Below are 18,250 nucleotides of genomic sequence, written 5' to 3' on the forward strand. Positions count from 1 at the left end.
GCACTCCACCTCGCGTTTCATTTCCGTCTACTCGCGTAACCGTTGATCCTCCACCATTCGAATCCTTTCTCACCAATTTACAGCTCTGAATTTCCTAGACTTTCTGCAGACTTGACACCAACCACGCAACAGACAGACAAAAGAAAGACCGCAGAGCGCTTTGCACCCTGCGAGAGGATGAACCCATCATCATTGTCCCGGCGAATAAAGGCGATGCCTCGAATTTTTTACGTGCCACCGATTGCCATCATAAATCTCCACGCTACTGCAGGAGACAGCGTGCAAAGAACTCATGAAGGATGTGACATCAACGGTGGCTACTGTCTTTCGAAAGTAGATAAGGAAGGAATGGCGCTACATCTGACAGTGAACACCATCAGATCATTAACTTATCGTCTGGCGAAGTATCAGGCATAATTATTGAAGCCTTCGGTGACGTGCTGTGTGTACCACGTGAAAAACTCGCACGAGTTTGTGAAAGTGGTGTAAAGACATTCGACTCAAAGTGTGACCTGCTGGTGAAATTGAATATTTTGTCGTTATTTATCGAGTGTCCCTCGTTTGTTGACATTTCTGGTGCAGCATTTCAAGCCACAGAGGGTGGGCCTTTCCAACGCGCTCGTACTACGTCTTACTTTCAGAGCTGCAGGCGTTTTTACGGGCAGGTGGCGTGGTTATGGGGTCTCCTCTGACACCAAAAGTAACGAATGCATATACGGAATATTTTGAGTATATAGCTATGAACAAACCCAGACACTTTTGATGGTGAATTTCTTGAGTACGTCAACACCTTTCACGGTATGGTAAAGTTCACTATGGAGGTGGAAAAGACGGGTTCTGCACTTGTTGCCTTCTGGCTGCAACGCATGGCTCAAAGTGGGACTGTTCTGAAGACTCCTGCTCACAAGGCTCGGGCCATAAGTAACCAGGAGAGCCTGTCTACCGAAATGAAGTACCTGGAGGAGTCTTCCAGAGCACTAATTACAGTGAGAAAAAAATTAAGAAGGGAATAAATACAAAATGTAGCACTGAAATAACACATCTGTCATATGCGGGACTACCAATAGCAAAGATTGCTAAGACCTTTGAGTATCACGATGCTAAAACAATCTTCGGACCATCGCAGTAGACTGAAGATCTATTTGGCTCGGCCAAGAATCCAGTGGGACTGCAGAAGCCTAGCGTCTACAGTATTCAATTTAAGTACCTTCTTGAGTCTTTTATTTGGCAGTGCTTCAGCAACTTGTGCGGCGATAAAGATGAGATTAACGGAGAAAGTCACCGATTCGGCTGGGAATCTAACCTGGGAACCTGCGATCCAGAGCCTCAACGCCAACTAATTTTTCGTTTGTCTTATTTCTTTCGACCTGTTTCTTTGTCGTCTTTTCGTCACTGTTTCTGTGTGGACGTCGCATGGCATAACTCAGTCTACGCCGATTAGAAAATGCACTCAGTTATTTTATTGCAGAGGGTATCCAGTCCCAAACCGAACACGCTGAGCTACCGTGCTGTCTTTCACTACATCACGAGGTGGCGGTGAATTGGGTCGACATAACTCTACATTCAGCAGAGCTGCTTGTAGCATGTCAGGTACGTTCACATCGGACACAAAGACAAATTGGCAGTCGCTGAGCACAACTTGGTAGAAAGCCATAATTGATTTTGAAAGGACGAACGTGCTGTGGATTTTGAGATGACGTAATAAAGGTAACCTTTGAAATTAAGGCTAATTACGGGAAGCACAGATTGACTGACCACACCGGGAGTCGGGCGCGGACCCTGACCCGCCGCCGAACCACCCCGCTCCTCCTCCCCCACTACCACCACCCCCAGCCGATACGACGAAAAACCTTCAGAAATTTTGATCTTATGTAAAAGTCAGGCGATCTGAATCTTCTCGTCATTCGATCTGTGACTATACTAGCACCGAAGCTTTTACACTGCGGAAGATCTAACACGGTGCGTCCTTCCAGTCATCCCACGAGTACCTAAATGGAAAACATTGAGATAAGTGGTTGCGGAATAAAAAGCAACTAAAATTGTTTAATAGTGGAAAGGGATATGAATCAAATGAGATACTTGTAAAATTCTGCAGAGATTATGCGAAAGAACTTGCTCCCCTTCTGGCAGCAGGTAACTGTAGGTTGCTGGAGCAACAAAGGATACCTAGCAATTGAAAAAAAGGTAAGGTTTTGCTCATTTTCAAGAAGGGTCGCAGGACAGATGCACTTAATTTTCAGCCAATGTCGCTGACGTAAATGTGTTGCAGTACTGTGGAACATGTTGCATTTTTACTTACGCTGAGGTGACAAAAGGCATGCGATAACGATATGCACATACCGACACGGCGATAGTGTCGCGCACACAAATATCGCGTATAAAAGGGCAGTGCATTGGCGGAGCTGTCATTTGAACTCAGGTGATCGGTGTGAAAAGGTGTCCGACATGATTATAGCCCCACGACTTGAATTCGCCGACTTCGAACGCAGAGGGGTAGTTGTAGCTAGACGCATGGGAGTTCCATTTCGGTAGTCGTTAGGGAATTCAGTATTCGTAAATTCACACCATCAAGAGGGTGACAAAATTACCAGATTTCAGGCATTACCTCTCACCATGGACAACGCAATGGCCCATGGACCAAGAGCAGCGGTGTCTGTAGAGTTCTCAGCGCTGGCAGATAAACAACACTGCGTGAAATAACAGCTGAAATCAATGTGGACGTATGACAAACGTGTCTGTTAAGACAGTGAGGCTAACTTTGGTGTTAGTGGGATGTGGCAACAGACGACCGACGCGACTGCCTTTGCTAACAGCACGACATCGCCTGCAGCGTCTCTCGTCGGCTCGTGCCCATATCGGTTGGACCCCAGAGGACTGCAAAACCATGGCCTTGCCAGACGAGCCCAATTTCAGTCTATAAGAGCTGATGGTAGGATTAGAGTCTTGTGCAGACCCAACGATGCCCTGGATTCAAGTTGTTCAAATGGTTCAAATGGCTCTGAGCACTATGAGGCTCAATTACTGAGGTCATCAGTCCCCTAGAACTTAGAACTACTTAAACCTAACTAACGTAAGGACACCACACACATCCATGCCCGAGGCAGGATTCGAACCGGCGACCGTAGCGGTCGCGCGGTTCCAGACTGTAGCGCCTAGAGCCGCTCGGCCACTCTGGCCGGTTGGATTCAAGTTGTCAACAAAGCACTGTGAAAGCTGGTCGAGGCTGCATAATGGTGTGGGCTGTCCTTACATGGAATGGATTGAGTTCTCTGGTTCAACTGAACCGATCATTGAATGGAATCTGTTATGTTCAGCTACTTGGAGCCCACCTGTAACCATTCATGAAGTTCACGTTCTCAAACAACGATGTCATGTACCAGGTCACAATTGTTCGTGACTGGTTTTAAGAACTTTCTGGACAATTCGAGAGAATGATTTGGCCACCATGATCGAACATTTATGGGGCATAATCGAGAACTCAGTTCGTGCACAAATGCCTGCACCGCCAGCAATTTCGCAATTACGAACGGCTGTAAAGGCAGCACGGCTCAATATTTCTGCAAGGGCTGCCAACGATTTGTCGAGTACGAGCCACGTCGAGTAGCTGCATTACGCCTGGAAAAAGGAGATCCGACACGATATTAGGAAGTATTATCTTGCGAAAGCCAGCTCTCTGTGTTCGTCCTAAAGTTCAGGAGTGCTGTACGTAGGCTGTTCATCTTTTCTTATTGGCAACGTTACGTAGCGCTCTGTATGAAAATCACTGGCTGCGCTGTGTGCAGTCTGTGGCTAGTTTGCATTGTTGTCTGCCATTGTAGTGTTGGGCAGCGGCAGCTGGATGTGAACAGCGCGTAGCGTTGCGCAGTTGGAGGTGAGCCGCCAGCAGTGGTGGATGTGGGGAGAGAGATGACGGAGTTTGGAAATTTGTAAGACTGGATGTCATCATCTGTCATGTATATTATGATTTTTCAACACTATTAAGGTAAATACATTGTTTGTTCTCTACTAAAATCTTTCATTTCCTAACTATGCCTATCAGTAGTTAGTGCCTTCCGTAGTTTGAATCTTTTATTTAGCTGGCAGTAGTGGCGCTCGCTGTTTTGCAGTAGTTCGAGTAACGAAGATTTTTGGTGAGGTAAGTAATTTGTGAATGGTATATGTTAATGTTAGTCAGGGCCATTCTTTTGTAGGGATTTTTGAAAGTCAGATTGCGTTGCGCTAAAAATATTCTGTGTCAGGTTAAGCACAGTCCTGTACAATTGTTCAAAGGGGACGTTTTAGTGCCTTTAACATCGGCGCTCTTGTTGACGCTGCTTTCCCTGACTTCAGGAAGGAATTTGATACAGTATCGCAGTGTCGTTTAGTGGAAAAAACGCAAACTTACCGAGTACCGGACCAGACTTGTCTCTGGATCCATGACTTCCTTGCAGGTAGAACTCAACACGTCGCTCTAAAGAGAACAAAATTAACAGATATATAGGTAATTTCAGGAGTACCTCCGGAAGTGAGATAGAAGCCTTACTGTTTACAGTGTATATGGATGATCTAGTAAAAAGCGTCGGATGCTCCGGGAGGCTGTTTGCAGATGATGGAATTGTCTGTAGGAAAGTATCAACGCCAGAAGGCCGTGGCGACGAAACTTGCAGATGTTTGATTGTTGACGCCGCGCCCCGCAGGTGACCCTTAACGAAAATAAAATTTAACATATTGCATTCTGTGGAGGAAGAAATTGGCTACTGCACATTTATTTATTCCTTCAGGCCCTCTCTTACATCGGACAAGGGTTTCACGTAACAGTACCTTTTCATCATTCTAGTTACCTAATAAATAATAATAACTTTAATATGACAAATAGTTATAAAATGATTGGAATTTCTGTAGAGACAATGTCACTAAACAGAACTAATTAAGAGCTATTAAAGTTAATATTGACTGTACTTGTACTACTGCTACTTCCACTAACAACAACAATAATGATAATGAGAATAACAATAACAATAATGGCAGATATATGCAGATTTATTTATGTACAACACGAATGTTTTCTGATGCAGCGAGTTCTGGGGAAGGGTAATTTAAGGAGACCGAACCAGCTAAGAACATTGGGAAATGAGGAAAATACGGTTCATATGATTGTGGAATACGATCAAAGACTCGAATATCGGAGATATAACAAACTCAGGCATCCACAACCAATTAGAGGTGGCGTGAGCTTTCTTGAGAAAGTCCTTGCCGAATAACATCACTGTCATCAAAACTGAAGGTGTTTGTACAACTTTCTTTTTCAGGTCGAGAGAGCAGAGCTTTTTATATTTTTGTAGGGCATGGAGAGACGCTGATGCCTTCTTGCATATGACTGTTACGTGCTCAGAACAATTTATATTTTCATCTATTTTTACTCCTAGACTCTTTGCTGACGGAGATAATCTGATATTGGTCCCATTTGGGCTTAAAGATGGTAGGGATTTCAGATAGTAAGCCTATAGTGACTAACCAGTAACGCTAGCGTTTTGGATGGGTTGAACTTTATCCCTACGTTCTGCGCCCATCAGATCGATATTGAGATTCTCGATAACTTTGTTCATGTTCATTGATTTCGAACTTAGATACAACTGGATCCGTGTACATGTGGTATCTGCAACAGGACAAAATTGATGCAATCTGACTTTATCGCACCTGACATGATGCACTGTTGGCGAGGCGACAGATATGAACGAAACCTTGGCACTGAACATGGCGAGAAATTTATGGTGCTAAGTTTGTAAAGTATAATGGCGAAGTCATAATGTGAAAAGCTTTGCTGGAATCTAAGAAGCACCTGACAGTCGCTCTTGCGTATCAATGGCAAGCTACGGTCATCTGCTACCTTTATTAAGGCACATGATGCGTTGCGATGTTCACGGAAACCTGATTGGTATTCCTGTAGTAAACTGTTTGTTGTAAGTAGTTTGGTAGTTCGTCGTGGACTACGAAGTATAAGGCCCTCGACAGTGCAGGGTAAATGCAAATATGTAGGTAATCAAAGGGCACTATAACAATGTCCTTTTCAGCTAGCAGCTTAACTAGTCCCTGTTTCCAGGTCTCAGGAGCGACTGAATATATCTGCTGTAGTGAGTCAGTAATAAGCTTGATCATTTGGACTGTGATGCCATCTTGTCCAGTAGTTGCTGATATGGTACGCATGACGTGTTTTTCACGGTATTGCAAGTAATATGCTTTAAATAGAACTTTTGGTGGTTACTGGCGTCTATCCCAATGAAGTAATCAAAGAGCCTCTGTTTCGTTTGCGCTTCAAAAATCAAAATAGCTCTCAGCACTATGGGACTTAACATCTGAGGCCATCAGTCCCCTAGAACTTAGAACTACTTAAACCTAACTAACCTAAGGACATCGCACACATCCATGCCCGAGGCAGGATTCGAACCTGCGACCGCAGCGGTCGTGTTTGCGCTTCAATTGTGGTTTTACAGTATAATATAAATGGAAAATTGCCAGGAACGGTAACTACCGTAAAATACATATGAGTAACCTATCTGGAGTGCTCCAAAGTAGAATGACAGTGGAATAACCACATGAAATTAATAGAAGAAAAGCAGCTGTCAGGCTGATATTCATTAGAAGCTCCTTAAGGAAATGTAATTTGTCCTCTAAAGAAGTGGCCCACAGAACACGTTTTCAACAGATCCTGGAATGTTGCTCGTCAGTTTGAAATCCTTACCAGGTTGGATAAACAGAAGAGTGTAATGGTTCGCCAATGACGACAGTTAGTACGTTAATATTACTTTTTGCATAAATAAACTGTAGTTCCTTCTCTAGATTGTCGCACAGATGACAAAATGATAGATATGAAATAGATGAGAGGGATAGAGAAACAATTAAAATAGCTCAAAAGAGGAAAGGCCGCTGGACCTGATGAGATACCAGCTCGATTTTACACAGATTACGCGAAGGAACTTGCCCCCCTCCTTGCAGCGGTGTACCGTAGGCGTCTAGAAGAGCGTAGCGTTCCAAAAGATTGGAAAAGGGCAAGGGTCATCCCGGTTTTCAAGAAGGGACGTCGAACAGATGTGCAGAACTATAGACCTATATCTCTAAGGTCGATCAATTGTAGAATTTTGGAACACGTGTTATGTTCGAGTATAATGACTTTTCTGGAGATTAGAAATCTGATCTATAGGAACCAGCATGGGTTTCGAAAAAGACGATCGTGTGAAACCCAGCTCGCGCTTTTCGTCCACGAGACTCAGAGGGCCATAGGCACGGATTCCCAGGTAGATGCCGTGTTTCTTGATTTGCGCAAGGCGTTTGATACAATTCCTCACAGTCGTTTAATGAACAAAGTAAGAGCATATGTGGACTATGAGACCAATTGTGTAATTGGATTGAAGAGTTCTCAGGTGTGCCGCAGGGGAGTGTCGTAGGTCCGTTGCTATTCACAATATACATAAATGACCTTCTGGAGGACATCGGAAGTTCACTGAGGCTATTTGTGGATGATGCTGTAGTATATCGAGAGGTTGTAACATTGGAAAATTGTACTGAAATGCAGGAGGATCCGCATCGAATTGACGCATGGTGCAGGGAATGTCATTTGGTTCTCAATGTAGGCAAGTGTAATGTGCTGCGAATACATAGAAAGAAAGATCCTTTATCATTTAGCTACAATATAGCAGGTCAGCAACTGGAAGCAGTTAATTCCATAAAATATCTGGGAGTAGGCATTAGGAGTGATTTAAAATGGAATGACCATATAAAATTAATCGTCGGTAAAGCAGATGCCAGACAGATTCATTGGAAGAATCCTAAGGAAATGCAGTCCGAAAACAAAGGAAGTAGGTTACAGTACGCTTGTTCGCCAACTGCTTGAATACTGCTCAGCAGTGTGGGATCCGTACCAGATAAAGTTGATAGAAGAGATAGAGAAGATCCAACGGAGAGCAGCGCGCTTCGTTACAGGATCATTTAGTAATCGCGAAAGCGTTACGGAGATGATAGATAAACTCCAGCAGAAGACTCTGCCAGAGAGACTCTCAGTAGCTCGATACGGGCTTTTGTTGAAGTTTCGAGTACATACCTTCACCGAGGAGTCAAGCAGTCTATTGCTCCCTCCTACGTACATCTCGCGAAGAGACCATGAGGATAAAATCAGAGAGATTAGAGCCCACACAGAGGCATACCGACAATTTTTCTTTCCACGAACAGTACGAGACTGGAATAGAAGGGGAACCGACAGAGGTACTCAAGGTACCCTCTGCCACACACCGTCAAGTGGCTTGCGGTGTATGGATGTAGATGTAGATGTAGAATAATAAAGACAGCAGAATGCACTGAAAATCATTGCTGAGCGATCGGACGAAGTCACAAGCAGGGGTAAACGATATTGTAATTTGTGTTCGAAGATTGTAGAAAAGATTATTTATGCTGCTTTGCTGTTCTGTAAGCGCTACGGGACATGTAGTACCCGGCCAAGACAGCGTGTAAGGCAACAGCAGGGCGACAATACTCCGTCCGACATGGAGCGTCGAGACACCAGTGCTGCTGTTCATGACATAAAATGAAACTCTGTACCGCCAGTCTTACCCTTGCATAACTGAATGACTGACACAATACTTTTCTCTTGCGCCAGGCGAGACTTTTATCGCAACTAGTGTTTGAATTATGTGAAATACGCATGGGTATACAAGAAATACAATGCACAGTGCATGTAGTGTTCAGTTGTTAAATATAACTGAAATGCATTACAGCAGTTGATTGATTCCTATTTGTTGGCTGAAGATTATTTGTGTGATGGTTAGGAACTGTGTAAACTGAATTGAGGGTTATTAATCCGTGATCCATTTAAAATCATTTGAAAATAATTGCGCGAAGAACGTTTATTCCTGGTGTGCTGTTTGAAGCTTTCCCGGCGCTGCATCTGCTTGATAGGTTCCCGGGAATTACGCCGGATAATATTGTAGAAACCGCATAATATTTCAGCGAGACAACTGCCCACCATCTTCAGGTGCTAATGTCGCGTCGCTGAGAAGCTCGCCAATTTATATGCTGGCTTTCTAGAACAGCGCAGGCGCCAGCGAGGCATAACGTCATCGAAGACCAATCGTAGACAGCGTCGAATACCAGAGCCCTCTGCTGGAGAAATGGGTCGCGGTCTGCGGAAGCGCGCCGCGGCGCGGGAAAATGCGGCCGGGGGCGACGGACTGTTGGGAAGCAGCCTACTCACGCCTTATAAAATTCACATCAGTCTTTCCATTGTGTGCCAGCCAATCCGCTGTAACTAGCTCTGACGTCATAAATGTTGCGCAATACTTTAAAAATCAAGTAAATAACCTGAAACGTTTCTAGCATGTCAGGAGTAATACAAAATCAATATGTGTTGGATATCAGTCAGTAACTTTAACCATTTTCGAAATTTGGATGTTTTTCTGTAAAAATCATTGGCGCAAGGAAAAGAGCTAGAAACTTAAAAATTTATATTTAGATTCCTTTTGCATAATAATTTAGTAGAAACAGTATTCTGGATCTTACAAATTAAAATTTTAGTTGAAATTCATGATTTTCTGGTTTTTATCTTGAAAATTAAGGAAGCAAGATTGATTAAGTAGGCGAATAAATAAAGCTAGGATGTTTAAATTTACGTAGAATGGAGATCCGCTATAATCATAAAGATGTGTGAAGTTTCAACTGAATAACTATAAAACTATAGCGATAGCGTATCTCCAAAGGGCAAGTTCAGAGCTCGTCTACTGCGTGTAGTGTAATTAAATTAATTATCTCGCCCAAAATATTTGACTTAGTCACGTCAGACTTATATCATGATTACTTACCTGTGTGCTGATTGCACATTTAAATTGAGAGCTTCATCAGCCATCAGCAAAGGAAGCAATGATTTATTCGATAACTTAAAGTGGTGCATTACTAGCCCAGCGGCTAGTCGGGAGAGCAGATTTGATTAGGCGTTCCCTTAGCCGTCCGCACCGCGGCTTTATATGTAAGAAAGCTGTGTGAAAAGGAAGGAAGGCCCCAGTTCTCTCCAGACGCTGATTAGCGCACCACCTGTGCCGGGAGTCGGGTCGCGTCGGTATCGTTGATATAAACAGCCTCGGATGCAGTAATAAGTTACTCGGGATACGCGTAACCATGAAATCGTTTTTCGAGTGAAGTGTTAATTTTGGGATGACGTTAATGATCTATCTTTAGTTCGCGTATGTCGTATTTTCGCGTACCGCCGCAGGACAGACATTCTACCATTATTAGCGTGGCGTTTAATTTGAATAGTTATAGTTGCATCAGCACATTAGACTCTGAACTGCTCTGGTAGTTGGATTGTGTGGATTCTTTTTGGTCTGTGACTTTCAGAATATAGTGAACATTTTAGAGAGAATGGTTTTTGATTATAAATCCCAGACAATCTCCTAATTCCTCAGAGCTATAAGCTGTAGCTATAAATGTATTTCTCAGATGAAGTGGGTACTACGAATTCTAATTACAGGCTTCACGTTTTGCTGATCACTTTCTGGTTGCCAATATTGTAGTTAGAGAGCCAGAGCGGCAAACAACAGCATTAAATAAATAATAGGAACATTAACAATTATTCCACCCGCCGCCCCACAGGACCCCGTTCGCGCGCGCGAGGTGTTGGCGCGCGATTTAAGCATCTGCGCTAAGGCTTCCCGTCTGCGTTGACTCGGTGCGGTTGCTAAACTGCGGCTGACGATTCCTTAGTGCCGCCAAGGCTGGCTCCCAGGCTTTGCTCAGGTGAAACCCCGTGTCTCTCTTTATTAGGTCACTGCTTATACGTATTTCGACCGCCTCTTTGATGATAGAGTCCCAGTATGTGGAAGAATGCGAGAGGATCTTAGTTTCTTCATAATTCATGCCGTGTCCCGTGTCAAGGCAGTGTTCAGCAACCGCAGATTTCTCTGGCTGACCCAACCTCGTGTGACGTTTATGTTCGTCGCATCTGTCTTTGACCGTACGACACGTCTGGCCAATATAAGACTTCCCACATTGGCACGGGATTTTATATATTCCTGATCTCCTCAGGCCGAGGTTGTCTTTAACAGAGCCCAGCATTGATTGAACTCGTGCTGGAGGCCAGAAAACACATTTAATCCGGTATTTCTTGAAAATGCTGCCCATCTTAAAAGACACGCCACCGACATACGGTAAAAAAACCAACCCCTTGGTGTTCTCTGCTTCTTCAGGTTGTTCTTGAGGTTTGGAGCGTGCTGGTCTAAATGCGTTCCGGATCTGCTACTCGGAGTATCCGTTCTGGGCAAACACAGAACGGAGATGGCTAAGCTCTGCCGATAAGCTGTCCTGATCTGAGATGGCTCTAGCCCTATGCACTAGCGTCCGTAATACAATGCTGCGCTGTGAGGGCTGATGACAGCTCCATCCAAGCATCTGTTTCACCATGGAGGTAGAAAAAGATGGTGAGCTCCCATTTCTCGATGGTTTGGTTCGTAGAAAAGGAGACGGCTTCTTGGGTCACAGTGTGTTCCGGAAGCCTACGCACACAGACTTGTATTTACAAGCTACGAGCTGTCATCATCCCTCACAGCGCAGCGGTGTATTACGGACGATAGTGCGTAGGGCTAGAGCCATCTCAGATCAGGACAGCTTATCGGCAGATCTTAGCCATCTCCGTTCTCCGCAGGCCGCGACCCGTTTCTCCAGCAGAGGGCTCTGGTATTCGACGCTGTCTACGATTGGTCTTCGATGACGTTATGCCCCGCTGGCGCCTGCGCTGTTCTAGAAAGCCAGCATATAAATTGGCGAGCTTCTCAGCGACGCGACAACTCTCCTCCCTCCTTGTTTTTCCCCCTCCTGCAGGTCGCCCCCCCCCCCCATCTACCTTTGGCTCGGGAGTGTCATCTTTGTGCTGCCACTTTCGTGCAGTGTTCTCCAGTGAGTGTTCTACAGTGTGTGTTTTACAGTGAGTGTTCCGTGTTGTGTTTTTTGGGACTTGTTGCGAACGGCCATCATACTGTCGCTGGGTGTGCCTTTTATCTCTTGCGAACAGAAACCAGACTGTCGCCGTGTTTTTTAATTGTGTGTCTACTATGTTACTTGTCTGATTCCTGTGTATTTTATCTACATTGCCAACCCCTTTTGCTTTCTGTTTTAACTTCCCGCATTTTTACGCCATTTTACACTTTAAATCACCATTTTATCGCCTGTTTTACCTTGTTTCTTTCTTCTTCCTTTATTTAAAAAAAAGTCTGTAGGCTGTAGAGCAGCGTAGTAAGCTGCTGCCAGCCCGCCCCCTTCGGGGGGAATTGAAAATCAATAAAGAAAAAAAAAAGAAAAAAAGCGACGCGACATTAGCACCTGAAGATGGCGGGCAGTTGTTTCGCTGAAATATTGTGCGGTTTCTACAATATTATCCGGCGTAATTCCCGGGAACCTATAAAGCACGTTTATTCCTGCTAGAATCTATTGAAAAACTTTAGATTTCGTATAGGCAAGATCATCTTAATGTCTCCAAGTACAGACAATTACAAATAAATATCCGTTGCACTTATTATGAGGATTCAGTATTCGACGCCAATTGTGTTGGTCTCACCAGAACCAAAGATTTTAATAAAAGATTTTAATAACTGCAAAAGCGCTTAGGATCGGGAGTATGTGAGCAGATATACCGTTTCAAATACATGATATCTCAAAAGGTACTCTACAATTTCAGTATGTTATAGCGTTCAGCCGCGCGGAATGGCCGCACGGTTTGTGGCACCATATTACGGATTGCACGGCTTCTCCCGCCGGAGGTTCGAGTCCTGTCTCGGGTATGGGTGTGTGCGTGTTGTTCTTAGCGTAAGTTAGTTGAAGTTAATTTAAGTAGTGTGCAAGTCTAGGGACTCATGACCGCAGCAGTTTCGTGCCTCAGGAATTCACACACATTGCATTGTACCGCTTAAATTGAGATGCGCTGATGGAAAGAAAATCTCACACTAAGGAGGAGTTGTGCGACATAAAAGAAAGTTGGTAAGCGTGTTTCTACATCTGAAAGATAATGTTTAGTCACATTTCGCGCCAGTCGCATAGGAGTGGCGCCAGCACCGCTACTGTGAGGATACAATTCAGGTTTACTTTAAATACGCGTTGTAATGGTCAGCAACATTAGTTACCTTCGAGAATCGACGTGGTGAGCTGATGTTAATGTAGAATTCCTTTACGATAACAAAGACGCCATTACTAACACCTCACTGAGTTTGAAAGAGGTCGTGCACCAGGCCAGGAGTAGCTGGATGCTCCAGACGTTCACCTGGCACTACCGAGAAGGAAGACCGTTTGTTTCAGCGCATGGTTCTGGCGCAGCGTATTGCATCTGCAGCAGCAATTTGAGCTGTAGTTCGCACCAAAGGGGCACAACGAACTGCTATAAATCAAGGGCGACGCCACGTAGCATTCATTCAGCTGCCCCCAAACCACAGCCGTTTACGACTTCAGTGATGACAAACAAGTGCTCATTGGAGGGCGGGATGAAGGTCTATTGTGTTTCCCGATTAATGCTGTTACTGCCTCGATGGCAGTGATGACCGTGTGCTGGTGAGAGAGAGACAGACCAGTTGAGGGCCTGAAATCAATCTGTCTGCGTGCTAGACACACTGGACCTATACCTGGAGTTACGGTCTGGGGTGCAATTCGTATGACGCCAGGCGTAGTCCCGTGGTTATCCCATGCAACCCGACTGCAAATTTGTATGTTAGTCCGGTGATTCGATCTATTGTGCTGCCGTTCTTGAAAATCATTATAAGCAGTGTTTTCCAACAGGATAACGCTCGCCCACATACCTCTGTTGTAACACAACATGCTCTGTATAGCGTCAACGGTGGCCTTGGCCGGCTCGACAACAGATCTGTCACCAGCCCAGTACACATGGGACATATGGCGGTTACACCTGTTATTAAGTACCAGCATTTCACGTTTGCCATGTGTTTTCCCATGCATTCTATAATATGTGATCTTGCAACGTTAATCACTTAAATATGACCGAGTGAGGTGGTGCAGTGGTTAGCAGACTGGACTCGCATTCGGGAAGACGACGGTTCAAACCCGCGTCCGACCATCCTGATTTAGGTTTTACGTGATGTCCCTAAATCGCTTCAGGTAAATGGTTCCTTTGAAAGGGCACGGCCGCATGCCTTGCCCATCCTTCCCTAATGCGACGGGACCGACGATCTAGCTGTTTGGTCCCCTCCCCCGAATCAACCAAGCAACCAACTAAAAAAAAAAAAAAAAAAAAAAAAAAAAAGGTTCAAATGGCTCTGAGCGCTATGGGACTTAACTGCTGAGTTCATCAGTCCCCTAGAACTTAGAACTACTTAAACCTAACTAACCTAAGGACATCACACACATCTATGCCCGAGGCAGGATTCGAGCCTGCGACCGTTGCGGTCACGCGATTCTGGACTGTAGCGCCTAGAACCGCTCGGCCACTCCGGCCGGCAACCAACTCAAATATGTTAATTACATATTCCCAAAATTTCATTATTTTACATTAATTGTTTATGCTCATGCGATTCTTTGTCGCTTCGTGTATTCACACCATGCTTGGCTTATGTGACATACAAACTCACAAAGTTTAGTTTGTATGGGTTCCAGGTGCCGTGAGTGAAGAATAATGGCAAAGGTTCAAGAAAAGGCTCAGTGTTTGAAATCGTTTACGCATACTAAATCGGACACACACGTTCAAGGAAATTCCGAACACGTTATAGGAATCAACCACACTCACAGACGTCGATACGTGGTCGCCTGACAATACTCCGATGGACTGCTTTCTAAGGGGGTTGTCAAGGACGGAGTCTACCAAACGCCTGACAGCAACATCAATGACTTTAAGAATCGAATCGTTGCTGTCATTGCCACAGTTGATGCGTCTATGGTGCGTCGAGTGCGAAGAGAACTTTAATATCGACTGGATGTAGCGCAACCACCAAAAGCGCACATGTTGAAATCCATAGAATGGCCTAAAACTTTGTGAGATATTGTGTCACGTAAACCAGACGTGGTTTGAGTATTTGAACTAGTTTAAATGCTATAACAGATTAAAGTTGTACCGTCCCTTTTGAGACATCCTGTACGTTTTACACACCTCCTGATAAGAGAAACGCCGTAAGAGATAGACAAGATATATCGAAAAACGGCGTGTTTCGTCATGCGCGAGACCGTTACACATATTTTCAACAAATTCCAGTGGTATACGTTACGAGAGAGGCGTTTTGCATCATGTACAGGTTTGCTATTGAAATTCCAGTAGGGTACGTTCCGGGAAGAGCCACGAAACATACTACTTACTCTCAAATACATCTATCCCAATGGCAGTAACGGTAAAATCCGTGAAATCAAGGTTAATATGGAGGTTTACTGACAATGATTCTCCCCACGCGCCATTCGCGAATGCAACAAGGAAAGGGGGAGCGACGGTACGGTAATAATAATAGTGTGTGTGGCCGCTGACTGAAATACTTTGCTCGTCTGTGCATCGCAGGATTTCTGATCGCGCCGGTCACTTTATCAATAAAAATTTGAATTAATTGTCCCTGGTACATAAAATCATAACGAAAACTCTGTTAGGCTGGATAACAGGTGAAGCACATAAGTAATGTTTCCTGACAATGTGTTTAACGTGCAAAATATTCTCTGCTTATGCAAAGCCCGCACAAAATAAGCAGCAAATTGGTGAAAACCCAGCTGCCGTAACTTATTAAATTTGTAAGTCACTCGAGCCTCAATATAGTGGTTACGAACACTCTATAAAGTTTAATTACTTACAACATTGTAAAGTTATTTCAAATGCTACTGTTCACAGTCATGTAGCACTTTTCGTGAGAATGTAAATCGAACAGATACTCAACGAAATTATCCTGTGGAACTAAGTAAAATATTACAGTGTGAAATATTACCGAGTCCAACTCGCTGCGACGTTATTTCAACTCCAAATTGGCTCTACTTATGTGATCAAGTCCAACCTACACACGGTGCAATTATTCCAAGTTCGCCTGACTACGATGCGAAATGTAAGTACAATAGACTCGAACGGCTACAACTAAGACGTAGAGATGCGTAGATTTTGCCCCTTCAGTCCGATTGACCAAAAGTAAAGATGGTGGCCTCATTTTACATTGTACGGTACGGTCAACTGAACTTCCTAAATCTGCGAAATTACGCCGTTCATTTAGCCGGAGATTTCACTTTTGATTCAGACGTGCTATTGTAAAGTGGAAGTATCAGAAGGTGCGCGTTGTAACGACGATGAAAATTAATCCTTACCACATATGTGGTATTTGGAAGCCTGGTTAACATTTACCTATAGGTCAACAGATTTCGTCTCATCCCTTAGCCAAAATATTAATTACGGACCTCTGACACAGCCCAGCTATATGATTTTCGTTATTGCTATATTGCTTAAATGCCCCCATTTACTACAGTATTTCTTGACACACTGTATCAATTGCAGACATCCTCTACGCGCTCTATGATGTATTCACATATGCACTGTTATAAGCCATTCGTGCCTTTAATTTTACCGTAGTCGTTTCCATTAATTTTAGGGTATAATATCACTTCTACTGATTCTGTGGTACACACCTCGCACCCAATAAGGCTTGCATCTGCATCTGGATTAGATTACTTTTGAAGTAAGCTCACCACCGCATATTTTCGCGTCCGTCCCCTCTTCCCCCCCCCCCCTCCCCGTTCTACGGCCAACCCCCGTCCTTTTCCTCCACTGACAAGGGAACCTCCCCATCGCACCCCCCTCAGATTTAGTTATAAGTTGGCACAGTGGATAGGCCTTGAAAAACTGAAAACAGATCAATTGAGAAAACAGGAAGAAGTTGTGTGGAACTGTGAAAAAAGAAGCAAAATATACAAACTGAGTAGTTCATGGGAAGATATGCAACGTCAGGGACACTGGGAATGCAGGAGCGCCGTGGTCTCGTGGTAACGTGAGCAGCTGCGGAGCGAAAGGTCCTTGGTTCAAATCTTCCATCGAGTGAAAAGTTTAATTTTTTATTTTCAGTTTATGTGACAAACTCTTACGTTTTCATCACATTTTTGGGAGTGATTATCACATCCACAAGAAAACCTAAATCGGGAAAGGTAGAAGAATTTTTTTACCCCTTCGCCAAGTGTACAAGTTAGGTGGGTCGACAACATATTCCTGTCATGTGACGCACATGCCGTCACCAGTGTCGTATAGAATACATCAGATGTGATTTCCTGTGGAGGAATCGGTTGACCTATGACCTTGCGATCAAATGTTTTCGGTTCCCGTTGGAGAGGCACGTCCTTTCGTCTACTAATCGCACGGTTTTGCGATGCGGTCGCAAAACACAGACACTAAACTTATTACAGTGAACAAAGACGTCAATGAACGAACGGACAGATAATAACTATGCAAATATAAAGAAAATAAAATTTTCACCCGAGGGAAGACTTAAACCAAGGACCTCTCGTTCAGCAGCTGCTCACGCTACCACGGGACCACGACGCTCCTGAGCTCACTTTGTCCATGATGTTGCCTATGCGACCCGTGGACTACTCAGTTTGTATATTTTGCTTATTTTTTCACAGTTCCACACAACTTCTTCCTGTTTTCTCAATTGATCTGTGTTCAGTTTATCAAGGCCTATCCAATGTGCCAACTTATAACTAAGTCTGAGGGGGGTGCGATGGGGAGGTTCCCTTGTGAGATACTTCGCGCGATCCATCCAGCTCTGGGCGGTTTAGCAATCGCACTCACACCAACTCTCTTTCCTTTTTACGTCATATTCCTTTGTAAATTAAAGATATTTGTTTTTAATTTTTTGATGATTACTGTTGTTTTCTGTATGGCACTGTCATACTTTTTTAGTGAGAGTGTTGCAGGGTTGTCAGATTTCTGGCATTATTTAACGAGTAACTACACGATTTTACGGCGCAATGCGTCGTATGGTACGCTCTTTGCGAATTACTTGTGGTCGTTGTTTACGCGCCCTCCAGACCATTGAGGTGTACCAGGTGTGAAAATAGACAGAGATTGCACATGATGGACTGCTGAGAGACATCAACGGTAATTATAGGGTGTTTCACCCTCGCTGAACTAGAAGACGACCAGGACATCCCGCCGCCGTCTGGCTACTGAGGATCCTTGTATTAGTTCGCGCTAAATCGCAAGGGAATTGTCAGAGCATGTGCTTCTATAAGTGCCGATGTGATAAGGAATACCACTCAATCGATGATAAGAAGATTGCAGCACTGCATT

At 44.2% G+C, this 18,250-nt stretch overlaps 1 protein-coding gene across 1 annotated transcript in view; it reads left to right on the forward strand.

Annotated features, from left to right (window-relative positions):
- Positions 1-815: 815 nt before the first annotated feature.
- Positions 816-18,250, forward strand: part of LOC126224414 (uncharacterized) — a 196,070-nt gene continuing 178,635 nt past the window's right edge. The window contains exon 1 of the mRNA XM_049942205.1: positions 816-921. Coding sequence (XP_049798162.1) covers positions 816-921 — 106 coding nt within the window. The remainder of the gene's footprint in view (positions 922-18,250) is intronic.

The sequence above is a fragment of the Schistocerca nitens genome, chromosome 1, assembly GCF_023898315.1.
Source record: "Schistocerca nitens isolate TAMUIC-IGC-003100 chromosome 1, iqSchNite1.1, whole genome shotgun sequence".
Taxonomy (NCBI): Eukaryota; Metazoa; Arthropoda; class Insecta; order Orthoptera; family Acrididae; genus Schistocerca; species Schistocerca nitens.